The sequence below is a fragment of the Chiloscyllium punctatum genome, chromosome 16 (assembly GCF_047496795.1).
Source record: "Chiloscyllium punctatum isolate Juve2018m chromosome 16, sChiPun1.3, whole genome shotgun sequence".
In the NCBI taxonomy this organism is placed as follows: Eukaryota; Metazoa; Chordata; class Chondrichthyes; order Orectolobiformes; family Hemiscylliidae; genus Chiloscyllium; species Chiloscyllium punctatum.
This window is the reverse complement of record NC_092754.1, coordinates 5583263-5606530: the sequence shown is the minus strand read 5'-3', so window position 1 is coordinate 5606530 and position 23268 is coordinate 5583263. Positions and strand designations below refer to the sequence as shown.

Here is a 23268-nt window from a genome sequence, read left to right as displayed (position 1 = left end):
TTCATTGGAAGGTGATGTTGGCTTTTTAGTGAATATGCAAGCACTTGCTGTGTTTTGCGAAGCTCCTGGGCTGTTTAGATTCAGTGTACTAATGCTTCTCATTTGTTGTGACATCATAATCAGAGTTGGGTGTTGAGCTGAGCTGAAACCGTTCATTAGCAGCTGACTGCAGTGATATTTCTTTAATCCTAGGGAGGCCCTCTTGGCTGAAATGGGAGTTGCTATACGAGAGGATGGAGGCACGTTGGGAGTATTTTCCCCGAAAAAGGTAGATCCTTTATATCAAGCATTGTATATAAAGCCAGAAGCAAAACAGGCACAAAGGTGGAAAAGTTAATCAGGTGGTTACTTAGTGCTTAAATTTTCCTTTAACTATTTGCTTCCTGATTTTTCCGAAAGCTTTCCTATTTTTTTAAAAATAGTTACAGCTTTTGCTTTCCATCAGTCCATGTTTGTACTGTCTTTTATCATTATGTTTCCCGCATCATCTGTAATGCGACTGTGTGCATTTTGTATATGTAGCCTCCACTGGTGTGCACTGGCCAGAAGTCCAGGTGTTAGAACTATTTGCAGAATGTTATAATTACTTCTATTTAACGTCACAAAATACTCGCAGCATCTCCATGTAGAGGTATGGATGTGGAAAGTCGGCCACAAACTCATCGAGTGGCAGAGAACCTTAAAAGGCTGAATTGTCTGCTTCTCCTGGTTCTTATGATTTTATGTTCTTACATTGTTCCTTGGATAATTTCAAAAAGTACTAGAAGTATCTGATGCAACAATAGAAATTGCTGGAAAAGCTCAGCTGGTCTGATAGCATCTCTGAAGAGAAATCAGAGTTAAGGTTTTGGGTCAAGTGACCCTTCCTCAGAACGGTGAGGGGCGGTCTCTCGACCTGAAATGTTAACTCTGATTTCTGTCCACAGATGCTGCCAGATCTGCTGAGTTTTTCCAGCAATTTCTATTGTTGTCTCTGATTTATAGCATCTGCAGTTCTTTTGGGAAATATCTGATTTTGTTTTGTCATGTTCCCTCAAAGGCCCAGGGTAGAAGTGTTCCATTTCTTTTGTACTTTTCAATTTTGATACTTGTTCATTTGCAACAAAGAAAATTACAGCACAAGAATAGGCCCTTTGGCCCCTCAAGCCTGCACCAATCCAGATCCTCTACCTAAACCTGTTGCCTATTTTCTAAGGATCTGTATCCCTCTGCTCCCTACCTATTCATGTATCTGTATAGGTGGATCTTAAATCTCACTATTGTGCCCACCTGTACCACCTCCACAGGCAATACATTCCAGGCACCTACCACTCTCTGCGTAAAGAACTTTCCACTCATATCTCCCTTAAACTTATTCCCTCTCATCTTGAACTTGTGACCCCTAGTAATTGAATCCCCACTCTTGCTATCTACATAACTCATGATTTTGTACACCTCAATCAGGACCCCCCCCTCAACTTCCATCTTTCTAATGAAAATAATCCAAATCTACTCAACCTGTCTTCATAGCTAGCGCCCTCCATACCAGGCAACGTCCTGGTGATCCTCCTCTGCACCCTTTCCAAAACATCTACATCCTTTTGGTAATGTGGTGACCAGAACTGTACGTAGTATTTCAAATGTGGCCAAACCAAAGTCTTATACAACTATAACATGACCTGCCAACTCTTGTCTCGAGAATGTAGCGCTGGAAAAGCACAGCAGGTCAGGCAGCATCCGAGGAGCAGGAGAATCAACGTTTTGGGTAGGAGCCCTTCATCAGGAAGGACATCCTCCCTGCCAACTCTTGTATTCAATACCCTTTCCGATGAAGGAAAGAATGCCGCATGCTATCTTGACCACTTTATCGACCTCCGTTGCCACCTTCAGGGTACAATGGACCTGAACATCCAGATCTCTCTACACATCAGTTTTTCCCAGGGCCTTTCCATTTACCATCTCGTTCAGTCTTGAGTTGGATCTTCCAAAATGCATCATCTTGCATTTGACCAGATTGAACTCCATCTGCTATTTCTCCACCCAACTCTCCAATCTATCCATATTCTGTTGTTTCTCTGACCGTCTCCTTCACTATCTGCCTTTTGACCCATCTTAGTGTTATCTGCAATCTTGCTAACCAGGCCACCTATACCTTCCTCCAGATCATTTATATAAATTATAAACAGCAGTGGTCCCAGCACGGATCCCTGTGGAACACCCTTCCACTACTACACTCTCTCTCCTGCTGCCCAGCCAGTTCTGTATCCCTCTAGCTAGTACACTCTAGACCCCATGTGACTTCACTTTCTCCATCAGCTTACCTTGGGGAACCTTATCAAATGCCTTCGTGAATTCCATGCATATGACATCTACAGCCCTTCCCTCATCAATCAATTTTGTCACTTCCTCAAATAATTCTGTTAAGTTGGTAAGACATGACCTTCCTTTCTCAAGACCATGCTGCCTGTCACTGATAAGCCCATTTTTCTCCAAATATAAATAGATCCTATCCCTCAGTATCTTCTCCAGCAACTTCTTTACCACTGACATCAGGCTCACTGGTATATCATTACCTGGATTATCCTTGCTACCCTTCTTAAACAAGTGGACAACATTAACAATTCTCCAGTCCTCTGGGAGTTCAAGGATGCTGCAAAGATATCTGTTAAGGCCCAAGCTGTTTCCTCTCTCGCTTCCCTCAGTAACCTGGAATAGATCTCATCCGGACCTGGAGACTTGTCCCCCTTAATGTTTAGTTTAGATTAGTTCCTGGAATTAACGTTGTGTCAATATTTCTATAGTAACTGACACTGATGTTGCTGCAAAACTGGGTTACTTTGAGCGGACTGTTTGGACTGTTTAAAAAGCAACTATTAATTATGCACACTTTAATCATAGAATCCCTACAGTGTGGAAACAGACCCTTCAGCCCAACAAGACCTCATCAACCGTCCGAAGAGTAACCCACCCAGACCCATTCCCCTACCTGATATTTCCCCCTGACTAATGCACCTAGCCCACACATCCCTGAACACTATGGGCAATTTAGCATGGCCAATTCACCTAACGTGTACACCTTTGGTCTGGGGGAGGAGATCGGAGCACCCAAAGGAAACCCGTGCAGGTGCTGGGAGAATGTGCAAACTCCACCCAGATAGTCACCTGAGGCTGGAATCGAAACCGGCTCTCTGGCGCTGTGAGGCAGCAGTGCTAACCACTGAGCCATTATGTCACCCCGTAATGATATTATATGAAGAAAATGGGTAGAAAATTCATGCTTATTTAAAATTCTGAACTTTATTTAAATTCAAAATATAATTAATTTCCAATGAGATCTGTTCTGTTAATGATGACCCTACAATCTTATGACTATTACACATCTGAACTTTAAGTGGGAACTTTGTACTGGAAATGTTAACCATTTCAACCAGTAATAGGGAATGATGTTGTCCACACTTTTTTTAAAAAAATCCTCACAAATGTCAAATTAAATAGCATGAAATTATGCCAATAGCTCTTGCTTAATAATATTTTTCTTTAAAACCATTGTATTCCTGAGTGTAGACTTGGGTCACAAACGTAAGACTTATATATGCACACCAGTGTCAAGAAACCTACTTAATTATTTGTTCGTTGTTGTCATGTACTTTAACTTTTGCTCCTGTTTTCTGCCATTGCATCCCGTTCAGATTAATGACCGGTCATCATCTGACTTGTTTGAATCAGATGAAATGTTTACTCCTGAAAAGGTTGGTTTGCAGCATTTCAGTTCATGAGCCTGAGACTAAAGTTTGAGAGTGATAAAACTTTCACAGTGGTAATAGCTCTCATAAAAATCATTTATTAAGTTTGTACAGTTAAATAAAAACCACTTCTGATCATTTTAGTCAAAGCCATACCTTCTTTATCAAGAAGGGTGAAAGCCCAAAGATAATCACAGGAAATAATATTAATTATTTATTTTAGATATTTTGTCAGACATGTTATTGTACGCCACTAGAACAGATGGGACTTGAACCTGGGTCTCCAGGAACATTGCGACTGTACCACAAGGACCAGATTTAAAGAATTAACCCTGGCCTCTAGTTTTCTAGTCCAGTCACATTATCACTGGACCATGTCTCCCTTAGTAATTTCGTATCTCGTGGTTATTCAGTTATATCATGTTTTGGTTTCCTTATTTGAGGAAGGATGTTCTGACTATGGAGGGAATGTAATGAAGGGTTCCCACGCTGATTCCTGGGATGGGAAGATTGATGTGTGAAAGAGACTGGTTTGATTAGGATTATATTCAAGTGGAATTCAGAAGAGTCAGGGGTGATTGAGGAGAAATCCTTAAAATTCTCACAGGACCTCGATGGGCTAGACTCAGGAAGGATGTTCCCAGTGGCCAGGGAGTCCAGAACCAGGGGTCACACTCTAAGGCTACAGGGAGGGCTATTTAAGACTGAGATGAGAAGCCATTTCTTTACCCAGAGAATGGTGAGTCTGTGGAATTCTCTGTCATATAAAGGAGTTGAGGCCAAAATACTGAATGTTCTCAAGAAGGAATTAGACATAGTTCTTAGGGCTAAAAATATAAAGCGTATGCAGTGCAGATGATAACAGGATATTGAGTTCGGCAATCAGCCATGTTCAAATTCAATGGCAGAGCAGGCTCGAAGGGCAAATGATCTACTGCTGCTCCTATTTTCTCTTAGTTGCATATTTTCTATATTGCTATATATAATAATCCTAGTTTTGGCATCTCTTTAGATGTGTCAGGATTGCTGTATTCTATCAACATGTATGTGTACATAACAATAACTAAACTGGGCATGATCTGTCAGAATGGTCGATCTGATGATGCAAACTTCTAAATCGTAATAATCTAAAGATTTCCAGTGATCTAGCTGGTAGCTGTGATTATTTCCTTTGGCAGTTTGTTCCATTCTGGGATTGTCCTTGGAAAGAAATACTGTTCACAAACTGTCTTGAAGCAAATGGTCTTTGTAGATCCAGTAACCTCTGAGAGAGAAAGAGTCAATGTTTCAACTCTGCTACAGCTCTTCCTCCGGGTTCATCAGGGACCCTAAATGTTAATTCTGTTTCTGTCTGCAGCTCTGCCAGATTTGCTGAGTTTTTGCAGCACTTCTTCACAGGGTCATAGTCATATAACACTGAAACAAATGGTCCTACTTTTTTATTTATTCATTTTTGATGGAGTATGCGTGTCGCTGACTGGGCCAACATTTATTGCCCGTCCGTAGTTGCCCCTTGAGAAGGTGGTGTTGAGCTGCTTTCTTGAACAGCTGCAGTCCAGTTGCTCTGGGTTGACCCACAATCCCATTTAGGAGGGAATTCCAGGATTTTGACCCCTACTTGTCCACTCTGACCAGATCGCCGAAACTGATCTAGTCTCATTTGCCATCATTTGGCCTATTTCCCTCTAAACCCTTACCATGTCGCCTTTTGAATTTTGTAATCTTACCTGCTTCCAATGCAAGCGCTACCATCTTCATGAAGAAGTTGCTTCTCAGGTCCCTTTCAAATGTTTCCCCTCATCTTAAACCTATGCCTCTGGTTTTAGACTCTTCCGTCCTCGGTGAAAAAAACCTTAGCTGTTCACCCTATGCATGTCACTCATTCTTTTGTTTTTATTTCAGATTTCCAGCATCCGCAGTGTATTGCTGGAAAAGCTCAGCAGGTCTGGCAGCATCTGTGAAGGGAGAAATCAGAGATAATGTTTCGGGTCCAGTGACCCCCCCCCCCCCCCCCCCCCCCCCCCCCCCACCGAGAATGTTAAAAATCACACATCAGCATCTGTGAAGGGTAAAATCAGAGTCAATGTTTCGGGTCCAGAGACTGACTGTGCTCAAGACGTGACGTGGAGGAGCCAGTTTCGGACTGAGGTGTACCAAGTTAACAATCACACTAAGCCAGGTTATCATCCAACAGGTTTATTTGGAAGCACTAGCTTTCGGAGCACTGCTCCTTCAACAATCCAGGTTTGTTCAACATATCATTTCAGTTGCATGACACTGTGATCTTTTGCTATAAATTCTGTGTCTTATGATCTTATGCTCCACAACCACCTGATGAAGGAGCAGTGTTCCAAAAGCTAGTGCTTCCAAATAAATCTGTTGGACTATGACCTGTTGTTGCGTGATTTTTAATTTTGTGCACCCCAATCCAACACTGGCTCCTCCACGTCACTTCTTGAGCACGGTCAGTCTCTGGACCCGAAACATTTACTCTGATTTCTCCCTTCACAGACGCTGCCAGACGTGCTGAACTATTCCAGCAATTTCTGTGTTTTGTTTCTGATTTCCAGCATCTGTAGTCCTTTTTGGTATTTATTCCACAGTTTTTGCTTTTATGTGTGTGGTCTTTTTCTGGGTTAGCTGCTTTTTGTTTTGTCATTGCCAGGGGGTACTCGTTACTTGCCTCAGTCACTGTTTTCACTAGTCTGTTTTGAAATTTTTTCCTTGCTTTGTTGGTTCCTGTTCCAAACATTTGATCAAGTATGTGACACGAATATGACTGAATCATGCAGCACATCTTTGGACCACCTCAGTTCAGTCTGGTTTTGCAGTGGTGGTGTCCATACCCCTGGGTCAGGAAATATTCCTTCTATTTCCTGTCTGCCTTAGAGGTGGGTTCATAACATGTATGAAATAGTTGCTTATAAAGCATTTTTTTCATAACCCTGGTCTTGAAGGATCATAACCATCTTTGGAGCTCTGTTTTTCTCGTAGTACTGCTCCGTCTCTGGGCTAAAGACCCACCTGCAACAGAGGTGTGTCATAATATGTCTGAATAAGTTGATTAAAAATCCAAAGGGATCATACAGTGCACTGGTAGTATCTCTGCCTCTGGGTCAGAAGGTTCAAGTCCCATCTGCAATAGATTTGAGTCACAACTTGCCTGAGCAGATTGTTTTACCAGAATAAACTATAAAGTTCACATGAATAACCAGTTTTGAGCTCCGCTAACTATGTAGGCATCATCGGTTTTGGGTGCCAGTTACATTTTCATGTCATGGATCTATGGGATTATTCAGTGCTACTAAAAACATGGAAAATAGGAGCCACAGTTGGCCATTTGGCTCTTTGAACTTGTTCCACTGTGATGGTACCGTGGCTCTAAGAGGTGTATTTTGCCTTGTTTTTTTTTTTGACAAGAGGTTTTAAGGCAGAGGTAGTGAGCAGTCTCCCAGAGCCACTAGAGTAAACAGTGTGTGAGGCCGTGGGGTTTTTTTCAAAAGTTGGAACAGAAGCAGCCTGAATGGGTGTGGTCAAGCTCCCACAGAACCTTTAGTTTTAGCTTTCTGCAGTTGTTGCTGGGGTCTCAGTAAATCTCTCCCAGCTGCTACACTCTCTCAGAATTTTCTCTTGATTTTCTTCTCCCTCCTGGGCTGCTGGAGATGCATGTGGGACAATCTGTTTTCTGAATTTAAGGGTGTGTTTATGGGATGTTATTCTATTGGAACAGCGAATTAGTAATAGACACTATCTGTTATTCTGTTGTGCAAGAGAGTTAAGTTAATCCAATTCCTTCCTTTTTTTTTTGTTGTAATGTAACTATAGTGGATGAATAAAGCATGTTTTGGTTTAAATCCAGAAGTTTGACCAATTGCATCTGGAATGCAAAACCTTACATTTAGCTTTAAAATAAAACCAAGTTCCGGTTTAAACCATCTTTTGAATATTTTGGGAAGGGGGTTTGCTCTGGTCCATAACATCTACCCTTCAATATGATCATAGCTGATTATCCAATTCAATGCCCTGTATCCACTTTCACCACAGACACTTTGTGATCCCTTTAGCCATAAGAAATATACCTAACTCACTATCTGTTAATGAAGAGAATTTAAAAGTGAGCTGTAGATTTTGCAAAGTGGTCATTTGAACTGGGGTTTGTTAAACTTCAGCTCTGTGCTTGGACAGAGCTGTGCTATTGATGCAACAAAGTTCAGAAAGTGTGAGGATAGCAGCAAGACATTTCCTCGACTGTCACTCAGTAGCAATTCCATGTAATTGACCTATTGGGTTGATGGAATGGGCACATTGCTTGTAAATACATGTCACAGTTTTTACCCATTTTGGAGTATGCCAAGCTCAACTATAACACGCTAAGGCAGATTTTTTTTTTGAGTATTGGGATCTTAGCGAGTTTTAAGAAGATTTGTAACTCGGGTTGAGATTCTGGATGTAAGTTTGCTCGCTGAGCTGGGAGGTTCGTTTCCAGACGTTTTGTCACCCTACTAGGTAACATCTTCAGTGGGCCTCAGGCAAAGCAGTGTCCCTGATTCCTGCTTTCTATTTATATGTTTGGGTTTCTTTGGGTTGGTGATGTTACCACAGGAAATGACGTCACCACAGGAAATAACTTCCCTTTTATCTTTAAATAATAGTTGCCACAGAGAGGCCCTTAATTTAAAGCAGCAAAAAAAAACTGTTCTGAGGAAGGGTCACACACCCAAATTGTTAGCTCCGATTTCTCTCCACAAATACTGCCAGAGCTGCTGAGCTTTATCATCAGTTTCTGTTTTTGTTTCTGAATTCCAGCATCCACCCTCCCCCCAAATATTCAGAAGATGGTTTAGACCTGAACTTATTCTTATTTTAAAGCTAAATGTAAGGTTTTGCATTCCAGATGCAATTCAATTCAGTTCTTTCTTTTAAAAAAAGCCTCTTTGCCCTTTTGCCCTGAATGCTATGTTCTGTACTGCTTAGCTATCTTTAATAAAGAGTTATAAAATTTTATCTTAACTTTACATCTTAGAATCGAATCTTTGTTGCAAAGAAATCAGCATACTAGTCAAGTTATCACATTGAAAGTGCATGACCTGTAACAAGTTGCATTTATGCAGCCTTGTTGCAAGAAACTCGTCCCAAGAAATTTTGCAAGACTGTTATGAAACAAATTTTGTTGTGCAGCTATGAAAGAAAATATTAGGTGAGTTTAAGGATCATCTTAAAACAGAAATGAAAGGTAAAGATTATAGAGCTAGGTGTGGGCAAGAAAGGCTTGGAAGGATTTGAGTCCAAGAATAAGGATTTTAAAATTTGAAACCAAAGAAAAAAAATTGTTGGAGAAGCTCAGCAGGTCTAGCAATGTTTGTGGAGAGAAAATAGGTAACCCTTTAGAACTTCACTCCTTCATCTCTGAAGAAGGATCACTGGATGAAATATTAACTCTGTTTACTCTCCACAGGTGCTGCCAGACCTGCTAAGTTCCTCCAGCAGTTTCTGGTTTTTGTTTCAGATTTGCAGTGTCTGCAGTTCTTTGTTTATTTTAAAATCAAGGCTTTGTTCAATTCCAATCAATTCCAGATGAGTCAGTCATTGCAGGGTTGATGGGTGAATGCATTGTTTTGGGTTAGAATACAGGCAGCTGTGTTTAGATGAACTCAATTTTCTTTTTATAGTTTGGATGATTGGAAGTTGACCTGGGATCATTAGAATAGTCAAATCTGAAGATTAAAAATATAAGTGAGGGTTTTAGGAGCAGATGGACTGAGCCACAGATGGAATTGGCTGATATTAGAGTGTAAGGAGGTCCTCTTTGTAATGGAGTCTATCCCATTCAATACAAAAATATTACCTGAGATGGTTCTCATCACCTTCTCCTGAGTTAATGTGTCCTATGGTTTGGGTGTCCAACAAATCCGGTTTCCTCCTACAGTCCAAAGATGTGCAGGTCAGGTGAATTGGGCATGCTAAATTGCCCGTAGTGTTAGGTAAGGGGTAAATGTAGGGGTATGGGTGGGTTGTGCTTCGGCGGGTCGGTGTGGACTTGTTGGGCCGAAGGGCCTGTTTCTGCACTGTAAGTAATCTAATCTAATCTAATTAATGTGACTTCTGAGAGTAAATCCATATGAAGGATAAAAGATTTTGTAAAGTCAATGGGTCTTCTGCATGAATGTTCTGTAAATGGTCAGTAGGTGAAGGGCATTGTGCAGGACATATTCCCTGATTAACTGATAGAAGTGGATTAAGATTAATGTTGTGGATCTTAATTACGTGCAAACTCTTTGATGCACTTGTATAATTGAAGTTATCAGTTGGATGTTGCTTTGAAGTTTTGAAGAGATTATTAACTATTCTCAAGTCAATCCATAAATCCAGCCCTTGAAAGGGTTGTGTAACAATTTCAACATTGCAAGCTTGATATAAAATGTAAACTTAACAGTCTCCTGCACATTCTGATTTTACCTTTTCTTTTTATGGAAAGCATTACAGTTAACTTTTAAATGGATGTGATTAACATCGTGAGCCAAAGTGAATTTGTTTCAAGACACTCTGAAGTTTTGTCTAATTTTTGACTCTGCTGAGTTAAGTTTAGTTATTAAATAATCTTAATTTTCCATTTTGTTCTATGTAGAATGGTTGGTTGATATTGAGATTTCGTAGAGTAAGTTACCATAATTGTGTGGCTTTGACTTGAGAGGAATCATCTACTCAAGGAAATTTGTGATATCATCACAGATTTTGTTTCAAGTCTCATGAACTCAAATGGCTTTATTTCAGTTGTAAATCCTGCACAGTCTAATCACTCCTACACTAGCTGCCTTGTGTTCCTTGTTTCATGTAATTCATGGTTCTCTTCACATGTCCATGTTTTTTTTTTTGAGTTGTTTCCTTGTGTGTCTCCATGTATTTTCTGTTACTTTTTACTTTGGCATTTCTGCTTCCTGACACCTTGTTGCTTAGGATTTGATTCCAAGGCCATGTGACCTTTTTGCTGACTCCTATGGTGTATTCTCTCCGAAGAAGGTTGGTATATCCGATAGCATTAAGATGATATGGTGCTTGTGTTAATTTTATTGTAGTGTAATGTATACATGTGTAAAATCTGTTGTGTCCATTTAACACAATACAATTTCAGGAGGTGTATCTCAAGCTGTTGATCAGTTTTGTCATCTGCAGTAGCACTTGGCATTGCATTATTCTGCTGTGGTCAGACTGTCTGGTCTGTGGACTATAAAATGAATTAGTTGTTTGTATTTGGAGCAGTACACATCAGTTGGCTGATAAAGTCCCTAGAGTGCTGTTTCATCAGAATTGTTCACCCTGAGGGTCACGATGCCTCATTCGTGGGGAGAGATTGAGAAGGTGGGACATCAACCAGTGCAGGGATTGAACCCATGTTGGGGGTCACTCTGCATCACTAACTAACTGTCCCAACTGATTCACCTAACCTTTGTCTTTTTGAATCATTCCTATTAGCCAGTAACCCATAATAGTTTAAATTTGGAGAAAGTTTGTGAAAATGTCTCTCTTGGGAGTGCTGTTCTGAAGAGTTTGAAAATCTAGAGGTGTCCTGGAATACTTTAGGGTGCTGACACTCTTGTATAATAGGTCAGTTTTGCTTTCTCCTATTGTAGTCTCCGACTAATATTCTAAATGCTTGCTTCCTTGTTGATTAAATTTGTTGAGTAAAAACCAATTGATCAAAAGTCATGAGATGCACCGTAATATATAATTCCATACCGCAGTGATTTAGACACAATTGATTTTGATTAAAGGTTGAACGAAGAATGATCAAAGACTTTTTTTTGCCTTTTAATTGACAGTTTTGAAACGGAATATTACTGCGGGATGTGATCAGCGTAGTGGTTTAAATCTGTTCTTTCATCTCAGGATGAACAATCTCTCTGGTCTCAGAGGATCTCGTGAAAGTTTGAGAACTCTAGCCTCAATTTCTGGCTCAGGCCATCATGAACATTTTTCCAATGAGTTGGAAGTTACTGTTTGAGTTCTTAGTCATCATATTTCAATTCCATTTCTTCAGCTGTGTGGGCAGTCCTAATTACTCTCATTTGAAGGAAACAGATTCAACAACCCCCAGTTAAAACCTGCCTTCACAAAGCAGCTTCACTGAGATTGCTGAAGAGTGGGGGAATTGCAGGGGGATGTGAGAACCATTACCAATCATATTCACAATGCTGTTATTCTCTCTTATATTTTTAAAAAAATCAAATGTGCAAGTTATGATTTGAGCTGATAATTTGAATGTGCTTTAATATCATTTCAAATTGCTTTTCATTTTGGCTTTTCATATCAGCTCTGACTTTGGGAGGGCTTTTAAAGACTGCAGCCAAACAATTCTAGAGCTTCAGCCAAATTGATGTGCAAAAGACTTTGAAAGACTGCATTAGTTACTCCTTAGCTGGTATAAATAAAAATTGTACTGCAATTACACCATAATTTTTAGAATGGTGTAGATCGATGATATTCTGTTGCTAAGAGCTATTTCTGGTCACAAGACTGACTGTAAATGCTAATAACGATGTTGCTACATTTCTGGCAATACTCACTCTTGAAAATCTTTAGCATTCATTGGCTTTAGTATAACAAAGTAGAAAGTGGGTTTGTATCTGTGGGATCTATCAATCCCCATAAAACCACTAGGTATACGAGTAGAATTAGACCATTCAGCCCATTGAGTCTGCTCTGCTATTTGTTCATGGCGCATATGTTTCTCAGTTCCATTTTCCTGTATTCTCTTGGTAACTCTTGATCCTCTTAAAAAGGGATTTTCTTATTTTCATTCCCCCACTGATCAACAGAGCAGCTTTTATGTACAGCACCCTGTTAATAGAAATTTAATGCAATGTCCTTCCATCTGGTTCTTTGTATCATTTTGAAAATTTTAAACTGGATTTTTCTTCCCCACTCTGAACAAGTTTATCAATTGAACACAGGTTGCATTGTGGCTACCTGATACCTCACCCAAGAGATCATTGTTGATGATGAGACTTTGGAAAGAGCAACCATGAGGCATTAAACTGTTTTGTTTTCAGGGGAGGGAAAGGTGGCAGCAAAAACCCGATGCGATCATACCCGCAACTACAAATGTATTATACAGACATTACAAACACCATTGGGAGTTGGAGCTTTGGTGTTTTATGATCCTTCTCCATCCCCTGTCCATTTCCATTCACCCTCAGAATATATCTGGACACACAAAAAGACCAGTTCTGACATCTCAGCTGCCTGGTTAACTCGCCATGTACCTGGGACTGAATTTTGTTGCTCTGCTAGTTTTGTTTTTGTTTATTTGTGCATTTATTGCTGGAGATATCCAGTGACCAAGCTGTGAACACCTTTTGCGTTTATTAGAGCGAAGGCTGGTCACTAAAATGCAATGTGATTTCACTTGATCTCGAGTCAGTTTAGTCATGATCACACTAATTTGGCGAGTGGGTAGGGATTATTTTGTTGCAAAGAATAATATGCTTCCAAGCAAAAATAGCCTAAATTACTAAAAAGACTACATATTTTAACAATGTTCTGTTCTGCTGTTTTTCATGTCAGACACCACATCTTGTGAACCTCAATGAGGATCCTCTCATGTCAGAGTGTCTTCTTTACTACATCAAAGATGGCATCACCAGGTAATGAGATTCAATGAAAATGTATGCTAATTTCAACAAGACATTGCCCAATGGCAAACTGTGTTAATTTTTGATTTTACCTTAACAGCGATGGATTTATTTTCTCATTTAACATGGGCTTTCTGGGTCTTGGTTTAAAAGGATTCAGTATCTTCATTACTCAGGTGTATTGAAATGTAGTCTTTTCTGCAATGAGAATGAATTAATTGTGTTAAGTAATTTTAATAGTTTAAATATATCTCATTTGATTTTTTTGACAGCATAAAATTATTCTGAAGACTGAGAATACCCGGTTGTAACCCAATAGTCAACCGTTTGGGGGAAAAAAAAATTAATTTGTACCTTATGCTTCAGTTTGCTGAAATTTTCCTTCCCTCAAACTTTAGTTGAGGATATGGGTTAAGCAATAGAACAGAAAAAGGCCATTTAGCCTCTTGAGTCTGTTTCACCATTGAGTGAGATTGTGGTTGATCTGTGATTTGTCAGCATTTACCTGGCTTTGCTGTATATCTGGGAGAAAGTGAGGACTGCAGATGCTGGAGGTCAGAGCTGAAAATGTGTTGCTGGAAAAGCGCAGCTGGTCAGACAGCATCCAAGGAGCAGGAGAATCGACGTTTCTGGCATGAGCCCTTCTGTATATCGTTTGCTGTATATCGTTTTGTGTTTTTGGATAACATGAATCTAGCATCCTCTGTTTTAACATTCACAATTGATCTGGCACTTCCACCATCTTTTGTGTAGAAATGTCCCTTAAGTTTAGCCTTCAAAGGCCTGGCTCTAATTTTTACGATATCACTCTAGTCCTATTTGGAGATGCCGGTGTTGGACTGGGGTATACAAAGTTAAAAATCACACGACACCAGGTTATAGTCCAACAGGTTTAGTTGGAAGCACCCTAGCTTTCGGAGTGACGCTCCTTCATCAGGTGATAGTGGAGGGCTCAATCCTAACACACAGAATTTATAGTAAAAATTTACAGTGTGATGTTACTGAAATTATACATTGGAAAATTGATTGTTAAGCCTTTCATCTGTTAGAGTACAGTGGTTTCACTTCTTTCATGTGTTAATCACAAAACCTCTTTTTAAAAAAGTTGCATTCTTGGGTTAGTTGTTAACACACACGCACATACACTTTCTCACACTCTCAACTTCCCAGATGCACGCACGCACACAGACAAAGACCCACATGCGCACACATATTTTGTGGGGTGAATTTGTACTTGCAGGGTTACATTGTACTTTGCTCAAAAACTGCATGCATTCATGTAGAACTCTGAGCTTGAAAACTGCATGAATTTATGTAAAACTCCGTTATCTCACTTTTTAGATTAGAATCAATCTAAACATCATGGCATAGACAGAGAACACAGGGGGCTAACACCTTCAACCTATCTAGCACCATTGTTAACAGCTAACCCAAGAATGCAACTTTTTAAAAAAAAAGGTTTTGTGATTTACACATGAAAGAAATGAAACCATCACTGTATTCTAACAGATGAAAGGCTTAACAGACAATCAAATTTTCAATGTATAATTTCAGCTACATCACACTGTAAATTTTTGCTATAAATTCTGTATGTTAGGATTGAGCCCTCCACTACCACCTGATGAAGAAGCGTCGCTCCGAAACCTAGTGTGCTTCCAATTAAACCTGTTGGACTATAACCTGGTGTTGTGTGATTTTTTAACTCTAGTCCTAGTATGCACACACACTGTGACTGGTTGCTCTTAGATTCTCACACTTTCACTCCCTTCTACATGCTCTGCTCTTGTTTTGTCTTGTACATGTATGTGCTGCTGTTCTGGAGCATGCATTCTCTCTTGCTCTTGTACACAGTTGCTTTTGTTCTCTCCTGAACGCATACTTCTGCTGTCTAATGTCTTTTGCTTTGTGGTCTCGTGCTCGCTTTCTCTGTGCCTGTCTGTCTATCTCTGTCCAGTGCACACTCATCTCAGGCTTTCTCACCCTTCCATCTTCCCTTAATATTTTGGAAATTGAGCAGATTCTGATCAGTTTTAAATGAAGTACTGAGTAAGGAGGTCTAATAATCTTTAGTTTAAGACATGTTAGTTTTTATTGCACTTGAATGTGAATTCCTATTGTACCCCAATCGGAATCTTACACCAAAATAAATACATACAATGTACAGCACAAACCAGAGAGTGCAGTGCAATACTCACTCAGTGTTTTTCTTGACAAAGTTAAATTGGATAATAAACAGCCTTTGACTACACTACAAAGGTGGACCTAGATTTAAACTTGAGAAGCAGACCCTAAACTATGCTACCACGAATTTGCCAATTTAGCAGCTGTTCCCTGGATGTCTTTTAAGCCTTTGAAAAAGCAAAATCTTGCCCCCATTTCATCTAAACTGGCTTGAGCCAGAGGAAAATAAAATCTTTTTTCAACCTTTTTTTGCATCTCTCCTGGTGATTCATGCTTCAACCTGACTTTTAATCAAGTCTATAATTAGATAATTACCACAATTGTAAGTGGAAACCTCACTTGATTTGTGAGTATGCTTAGCTGTAATAAATGTGTATTTTTTTTAATTATTAGGGTTGGCCAGGCAGATGCCCAGAGACGTCAAGATATTGTTCTCAGCGGTGCCCATATTAGAGAAGAGCACTGTAGTTTCAGGAGTGACAAGAATCCAAATGGAGAAGGTAAAAGTTAACATGCTGTTTTTATTTTCCACACAGAGTTCCTGAAGAGATTTGAATTGAATTGAATTTATTGTCACGTGTACCGAGGCACAGTGAAAAGCTTTGTCTTGTGAGCAATACAGGCAGATCACGTAGTTAAGTAGCAAAGATAGTAAATAATAGGTAAATAGTGGCAAAAACAAAAACAAGGTGCAGGCGAATGTTAAGAGTTTGAGAGTCCATTCAGTATTCTAACAACAGTAGGGTAGAAACTGTTGCGAAACCAGCTGGTGCATATGTTCTGGCTTCTGTACCTTCTCCCCGATGGTAGAGGTCGTAGAAAAACATTACCAGGGTGGGATGGATCTTTGAGAATGCTGGTGGCCTTTCCTTGACAGCGGGCCTGCTAGGTGGATTCTATAGATGGGAGGTTGGCCTTTGTGAGTGTCTGGGCCGAGTTCACCACTCTCTGTTACCGTCTCTGATCTTGAATGGTACAGTTGCCATACCAGGTAACGATACATCCAGGCAGAATGTTCTCAATGTCGCACCTATAAAAGTTGGGAAGGGTATTCACCGTCATGCCATATTTCCTCAGCTGCCTGAGGAAGAAAAGATACTGTTGGGCCTTTGTAACCAGTGCGTTCATGTGAAGAATCCAAGAAAGCTTGTGCATAACCACTCCCAGGAGTTTTACACTCTCCACTTATTCCACGTCTGTGCTGTTAATGTGTAGGGGGGGCATGAGTAACATTCTGCCGAAAGTCAATAATGAGTTCCTTGGTTTTGCCGGCATTGAGAGCGAGGTTGTTCTCCGTGCACCATTTTTCCAGGTGTTCCACCTCCTGTCATTGCAGATCCCAAATGCCATGACAATGCAAATTCTCTGAATCTGAATAAAATTCTCAGGCTCCGGTGACACCACATGTTCTGTTGCTGATTGGATGAATGCGGGGTAGCATTGGGCTATAAGAAAACGCTGTTTCTTTAAAGCAGGAAGTTGAAATAAATAACAAAAACAGAAATTGCTGGAAAAGCTCAGCAGGTCTGGCAGAATCTGTGGAGAGAAATCGGGATTAATGTTTCAGGTCGGGTCACCCTTCCTCAGAACCTCATCCCCTGGTGTAATGGTGACCATGTAACCATTCTCAGTTTTCATACAGACCATCTGGTTCACTTATGCCCTTACCTGGTCTGGCCCACATGTGATTCCAGGCCCACAGCAGTGTGGTTGACTCTTAACTGCCCCCTGAAATTACCTAGCAGCCCATTCATTTCAAGGGTAATTAGGGATGGGAAACAAATTCTGACCCCACCAGCAATGCCTAAATTAAGAATAACATAAAACTTCAGTGTGTGCTGACAGTATTAGGGACAAAGTTCCAATGAACCAGGAAACTTGGCCTTGTACACTTTTTTGGAAAATTTAGAAGGTGCTGTTAATTGTAAAACACAGCACAGATGTTGTAAAGTACAAATCAACCCACCGCTTCCCCTGGCAGTCATGAGCAGCTCAAATGAAATATGCTTAAGCACCCAGGTGCATGGCTTTCCTCGCTCCTATTATCAGCAAGCAGTGCCTCAATATCTTTCCTCTCTCTCGTCTTCACAGTTATTGTTACTCTGGTGCCCTGTGAAGGATCTGAAACTTATGTGAATGGCAAACGAGTTGCCAATCCAGTGAAACTGCGTTCAGGTAGGCAACGATACTGATTTGAAGTATCGATCTGTTAAGTTTGTGCTTATTATACTTGCATGTTTGAGTTTAGTGTGGTCTTTGATCCTGTCTTGTTTTTGTCTGTTGTGAGTTGATACTTTTCTGGGAGGCACGGTGGCTCAGTGGTTAGTACTGCTGCCTCACAGCACCGGGGACCTGGGTTCGATTCCATCCTCGGGTGATTGTGTGAAGTTTGTAAGTTCTACCCTGTCTGTTGTGGTTCTGTTCGCCGAGCTGGGAATTTGTCTTGCAAACGTTTCGTCCCCTGTCTAGGTGACATCCTCAGTGCTTGGGAGCCTCCTGTGAAGCGCTTCTGTGCTGTTTCCTCCGGCATTTATAGTGGCCTGTCTCTGCCACTTCCGGTTGTCAGTTCGAGCTGTCCGCTGTAGTGGCCGGTATATTGGGTCCAGGTCGATGTGTTTGTTTCTACCCTGTCTGCATGGGTTTCTTCTGGGTGCTCCTGTTTCTTCTCAATTGTAAAACACATCCAAAGATGTGCAAGTTAGGGTGGACTGGCAATGCTAAATTGCATGTAGTGTCCAGGAATGTGCAGGCTAGGTGGGTTAGCCATGGGAAATGTAGGGTTACAGGGAAAGGGTAGGGAGGTGGGTCCTGGCAGGTTGCTGTTCAGAGGATCAGTGTGGAGATCATAGGCTGAATGGATTCTTTCTGCACTCTAGCGATTCTATAATTTTCCATTTGACGAGATGTTTCTACATTTATTCCAATATTTTTTAATTGTACCATTCCCTGTGATATTCTGCCTTCCTTTTGTGAAAATCTTGACTCTCTCTTCCATTTGTAATTTGATGAAGGCTGCAGCTGCTGGTCTCTGTCCCTCTGGCTGTTTGTGTGAGTGTCCAGGTGGTGAATATCAAAGACTGACTAATGATGTCCAAGCTGATCCAAGTGCCTGCATGCATCCACTGGTCAGCTGGAGCCCGTACCCATGAGTGGGAAAGCCAGCTATCAATCTCTCTTTTTTTTTGTTGAGTGTGTTGCTGGAAGAGCACAGCCGGTCAGGCAGCATCCGAGGAGCAGGAAAATCAACGTTTTGGGCCAGAGTCTTTGATCAGGAGTGAGGCTGGAAGCCTGAAGGATGGAGAGATAAATGGGAGGGGGGTGGGGCTGGAGAGAAGGTAGGATGTGGCTCAAGAGCTTCAGGGCAGAAGAGAGGACTTGGGGAAGTACAGTGACAGATTCACTAGAGAGAGGAGGGTGCTAGTTTTGAGAACCTACCTGTTTGACCAAGCGTTTGATCATCTGATCTAATATCTCCTTAAGCAGTTTGGTGCCAGGTTTTGTTTTATAATGGTTCTGCAGAATGTTTTTGTGTGTTTTCTGTTTTTAAACCCTACACATGAACGTTGTTCTTTGTGAAATTTGCATTTTCTAAAGGTTTTACCATATTTTAAAATATTCATTCCTGGGATGTGGATGTTGTTGGCTGGGCCAGCATTTATTGCCCATCTCTTGTTGCCCCTTGAGAAGGTGGGGGTGAGCTGCCTTCTTGAACTACTGTAGTCCATGTGCTGTGGGTCGACCCACAATGCCCTTAGGGACGGAATTCCAGGATTTTGACCCAGTGACATTGAAGGAACGGTGATATATTTCCAAGTCAGGATGGTGAGGTACTTGGAGGGGAGCTTCCAGGGGGTGGTGTTCCCATGTACCTACTGCCCATGTTCTTCTGGATGGAAAAATGATTGTGGGTTCAGAGGTGATGTCTGAGGATGTTAGTTGCAATGTCCTGAAATTTGAAATTTGTTTCAGGGAATCGTATTATTATGGGCAAGAATCACGTCTTCCGATTCAATCATCCTGAGCAGGCACGTGCTGAACGAGAGAAGACCCCATCTGCTGAGACGCCAGTTGAACCTGTTGATTGGGCGTTTGCTCAACGAGAACTTCTGGAAAAGCAAGGCATAGATATGAAACAAGAAATGGAGAAAAGGTAACGGTAGCCTGGAGAATTTTAAAATTTTTGATTATGTCCAATTTTGAGTCAGTGTTTTAATGTGCCCAAATTACCAGTGTTGGACTGGGATGGACAAAGTCAGAAACCACGCAACACCCAGGTTATAGTCCAGGTGAACCTGACAAAGGAGCAGTGCTCCAAAAGCTTGTGATTTCAAATGAACTTGTTGGAGTACAACTTGGTGTCCTGTAACTTTTGACAAAATAGGTGATGTTGACATTCAAAATGTACCTTGTAAATTGATCTTGGTACTTGGGTAAGATGTGCATAATGAAAGTAGTTGATTATTCCAACTCCTGTGACACCAGTGGGGCACTTCAATTGACCACATGTGTGCACTTGAGGTTTGAGTTTGCTGACACAAACGTTAAAAAATAATGTGTGATCTGGAGGGGCCAGATTGTATTTGTATTGGAATCCATTGTACACTGTCATGCACAACATTTTGCATTCCTACTTGCACAGAACTCAGGTTCTCTCCTGTTTAAAAATTGCTTAATGTGGGAATGTATCTAAATTCTGTACTTCTGGGAACATTCATTTTATTAATGTGGAATCTCTACTGATCAAAAATGATTGGTTTTCAATTGCTGGATAAGCAGATATAAGGCAATTGGATATGTTAACACGAAAATAAAAATTAAGTAGGGCGGCAGAGTGGCTCAGTGGTTAGCACTGCTGCCTCACAGCGCCAGGGTCCCGGGTTCAATTCCAGCCTCTGGCAACTATCTGTGTGAAGTTCGCACATTTCTCCCCTTGTCTGCGTGGGTTTCCTCCGGGTGCTCCGGTTTCCTCCCACAGTCACAAAGATGTACAGGTCAGGTGAATTGGCCATGCTAAATTGCCCACAGTGTTAGGTCAGAGGGAAATGGGACCGGGTGGGTTACTCTTTGGAGGGTTGGTGTGGATTTGTTGGGCCGAAGGGCCTGTTTCCACACTGTAGGGAATCTAATCTAATTTATCTAATGCATATGCTGGAAATTTAAAATAAAAACAAAGTCCTGGAAAACCTCAGACGGTCTGGTAGCATCTGTGGAGAGAGAGAAAGTTGACATTTGAAGTGTAATATGAGTTTTTTTTTGGAAGAAGAGTAATTGAACCTGAAATATTTAACTCCCTGTTTATCTCATGACAGACCCTGCCAGACCAGCTGAGTTTTATCCAGCACTTTGTGTTTATTTGGATGTGTTAACAAGTACTTTAGATTCTGGTGTGTGAACAACTCCAGCTCTCACACAGAAGTTCTGTGTAGAGTAACACAGGAATTTTGCTGTCAATTTTGACATCAGTCGCAGAATAAATTGAGAGTGAAAAAGGTTATGAACAGGATTTTGAGGAGTGGCCAGCTTCTGCAGATTTCCACCCCTTCCTTTTCCCAAAAGGAGGGAGCTCTGCATTTGTAAGAGGCGATTTTGATCACTGCTCCTTCAGAAGTGCAGAATAGTGTTTCCATTCTGAAAGATCTTCCATAGCACACAACTGTAAGGGGAAAGTAAACCACATTCCCTCTTCGCAGTACTCTGTGGCCACATTCTGACAGTTAAAGATCTAGACAGCTGCTGTGGAGCACTAAGTAAATAAAGTAAGTGTAATTGTCGGGTGCTGGGGAGCAAGGTGCCAAATGGTTTGGATACTAGGTACAGGATTCCAGATGGGTAGGATGCCAGCTGGGTAAGTGGTAATGTTGGCAGGTGTGGAAGGAGGGTGCCAGGTGTTAAGTGATGCAACTGACCTGCAGTAGGTCGGGGTAGGGTAGGAAAAACCAAATCGGAAGGGGGTCCAGTGGGGAGGTGGGTGAAGGCTGAAGAGGGTGTTTAGTCTCTGTGGGTGTTGAGTCAGAGTCTAGTGAACGTGAGTGGTCAGGGCGAGGTGTATTTGGGGAAATGTGAAAGATAGGTATTAGATCAACTGGACAGTTGCTGAGGAGTTAGGGAAAGGTTAGATTGTTAAATTAAAAAAAGATTATCTGTTTACTTCTTTCAGCAGAACCCTCCAAACTATCCAGTTTAAGTGGATACTTGGAGGGTTTCTAATGTGGAGGAATAAATGTCTAAAATCTGTGCTTCTGACATCCTCCCACTTCCAATTACATGATCAATCTTGATTCTGTGCTCAAGGTCACAATTGAGGGTCAAGCCACAACCTTCTAACTGGGGAACAAGAGTGTAACAAACTGAAACCGGTGGCAGTTTTTTCCTGAACACACTCAGCATGTTGCCTAGTAATCTTACTGGCTGGGAGGGAACTGCAGTGCTTGACTCTAAGCTGAATTTAAAGATAACGTAAGGGAGGTATTAGTTATAGAGGGTAGAATTGTTACTACATAAGTGTTACAGCACAGGAGGTGATTAAATTAGTAAGTCCATTCTGGTTCACTGGAGATCAATCCAGTCAGTCCCATTCAGCCACTGTATCCTGTATTTCATTCATTTATATAACATAGTAAGTGCTTTGCAAGTTGAACAATGTGCACCAAATAATGACAATCTTTGTGTGCAATGAAAAGACGAATTAACTACCATTTCAAATCTAAACAAAAAAAAACTGCAGATGTTTGAAATCTGAAACAAAATCAGAAATTGCTGGAAACACTCACTAGGTCTAGCGGCATTGGCGGAGAGAAAGCAGCATTAATATATTGGGTCCAGTGCTGAAGAAGGGTCACTGGACCTGAAATGCTGTTGCTGATTTCTCTCCACAGATGCTACCAGACGTGCTGAACCTTTCCAGCAATTTGTGATTTTGTTACCGTTTCAGATCAGTCGTCTTCACTGTAATCAGTGCCTACTGTTAAAGAAGAATGTGTAAGGAAGAACCTTGAGCTTGCTGTTTGTGAAGTTGTCGCTGCATTTCAATAAATTACTCACTTAAAATGTTTCTGGCAGTGCTGTTTCAAAGCATAACCTTTTCCTCATCCCCAAATGAAACCTGTTGCGTGAAGTCTTGTATCAACTACTATTTAGAAGTTTGAAAATAATCAATCTAAAATAGTTTGCATTGTCCATTCACTCTGAACTGGAGTATTGTCTGAGTTTATCAGTAATGACTGTTCTTGTGTGTGTGGCAAGCACTTTATACAGTACAGTGAATGTGTGCATACCAAAGAAAGACTTGTTTACAAAATTGCTTTACTGAAAATCAGGAATTATTAAATTAAAATTAAATTTGAGTCATCTTTTTCAAATCTATCCATTCTTCAATCTGTACTGAATTACCTGAACTATGCATCCACATAGGAAATGGATCTAAGATATTCTGTTCTCAACAGACTACAAGAAATGGAGATTTTGTATAAGAAAGAGAAGGAAGAGGCTGACCTACTTTTGGAGCAACAGCGCTTGGTAAGGATTTTTGGCTCCTTTGATGCTAACATTTCTTGTGTGTCAGTTGTTACTGCATTATCCTAGCCTGAAGTGAGTGGATTCTTCATGCTTGCTTTGTTGATTTCCAGACACTACTAATTTTGCACAAACTTCTACCTCTGACTTTCCATTGAGCTCTTTGTATTGAGTGTTGAAATGGATCATTTTAAACTGCATGGGACAATCCACTTCTCTTGCAT

General features: G+C 40.9%; 1 protein-coding gene across 25 annotated transcripts in view; it reads left to right on the top strand.

Moving 5' to 3' along the window:
• The window catches only part of kif1b (kinesin family member 1B), a 218619-nt gene that overhangs the window by 95986 nt on the left and 99365 nt on the right, over positions 1 to 23268 (top strand). For 16 of the 25 annotated variants that reach the window (XM_072586092.1, XM_072586091.1, XM_072586095.1 and 13 more), the window contains 6 exons: positions 193 to 268; positions 13284 to 13363; positions 15926 to 16032; positions 17624 to 17707; positions 19502 to 19682; positions 22975 to 23047. In XM_072586092.1, the coding sequence (XP_072442193.1) occupies positions 193 to 268; positions 13284 to 13363; positions 15926 to 16032; positions 17624 to 17707; positions 19502 to 19682; positions 22975 to 23047 (601 nt within the window). Of the gene's footprint in view, positions 1 to 192; positions 269 to 3668; positions 3729 to 10676; positions 10740 to 13283; positions 13364 to 15925; positions 16033 to 17623; positions 17708 to 19501; positions 19683 to 22974; positions 23048 to 23268 lie in introns of all 25 variants that reach the window. The other 9 variants (XM_072586073.1, XM_072586078.1, XM_072586075.1 and 6 more) reach the window with 2 other exon arrangements.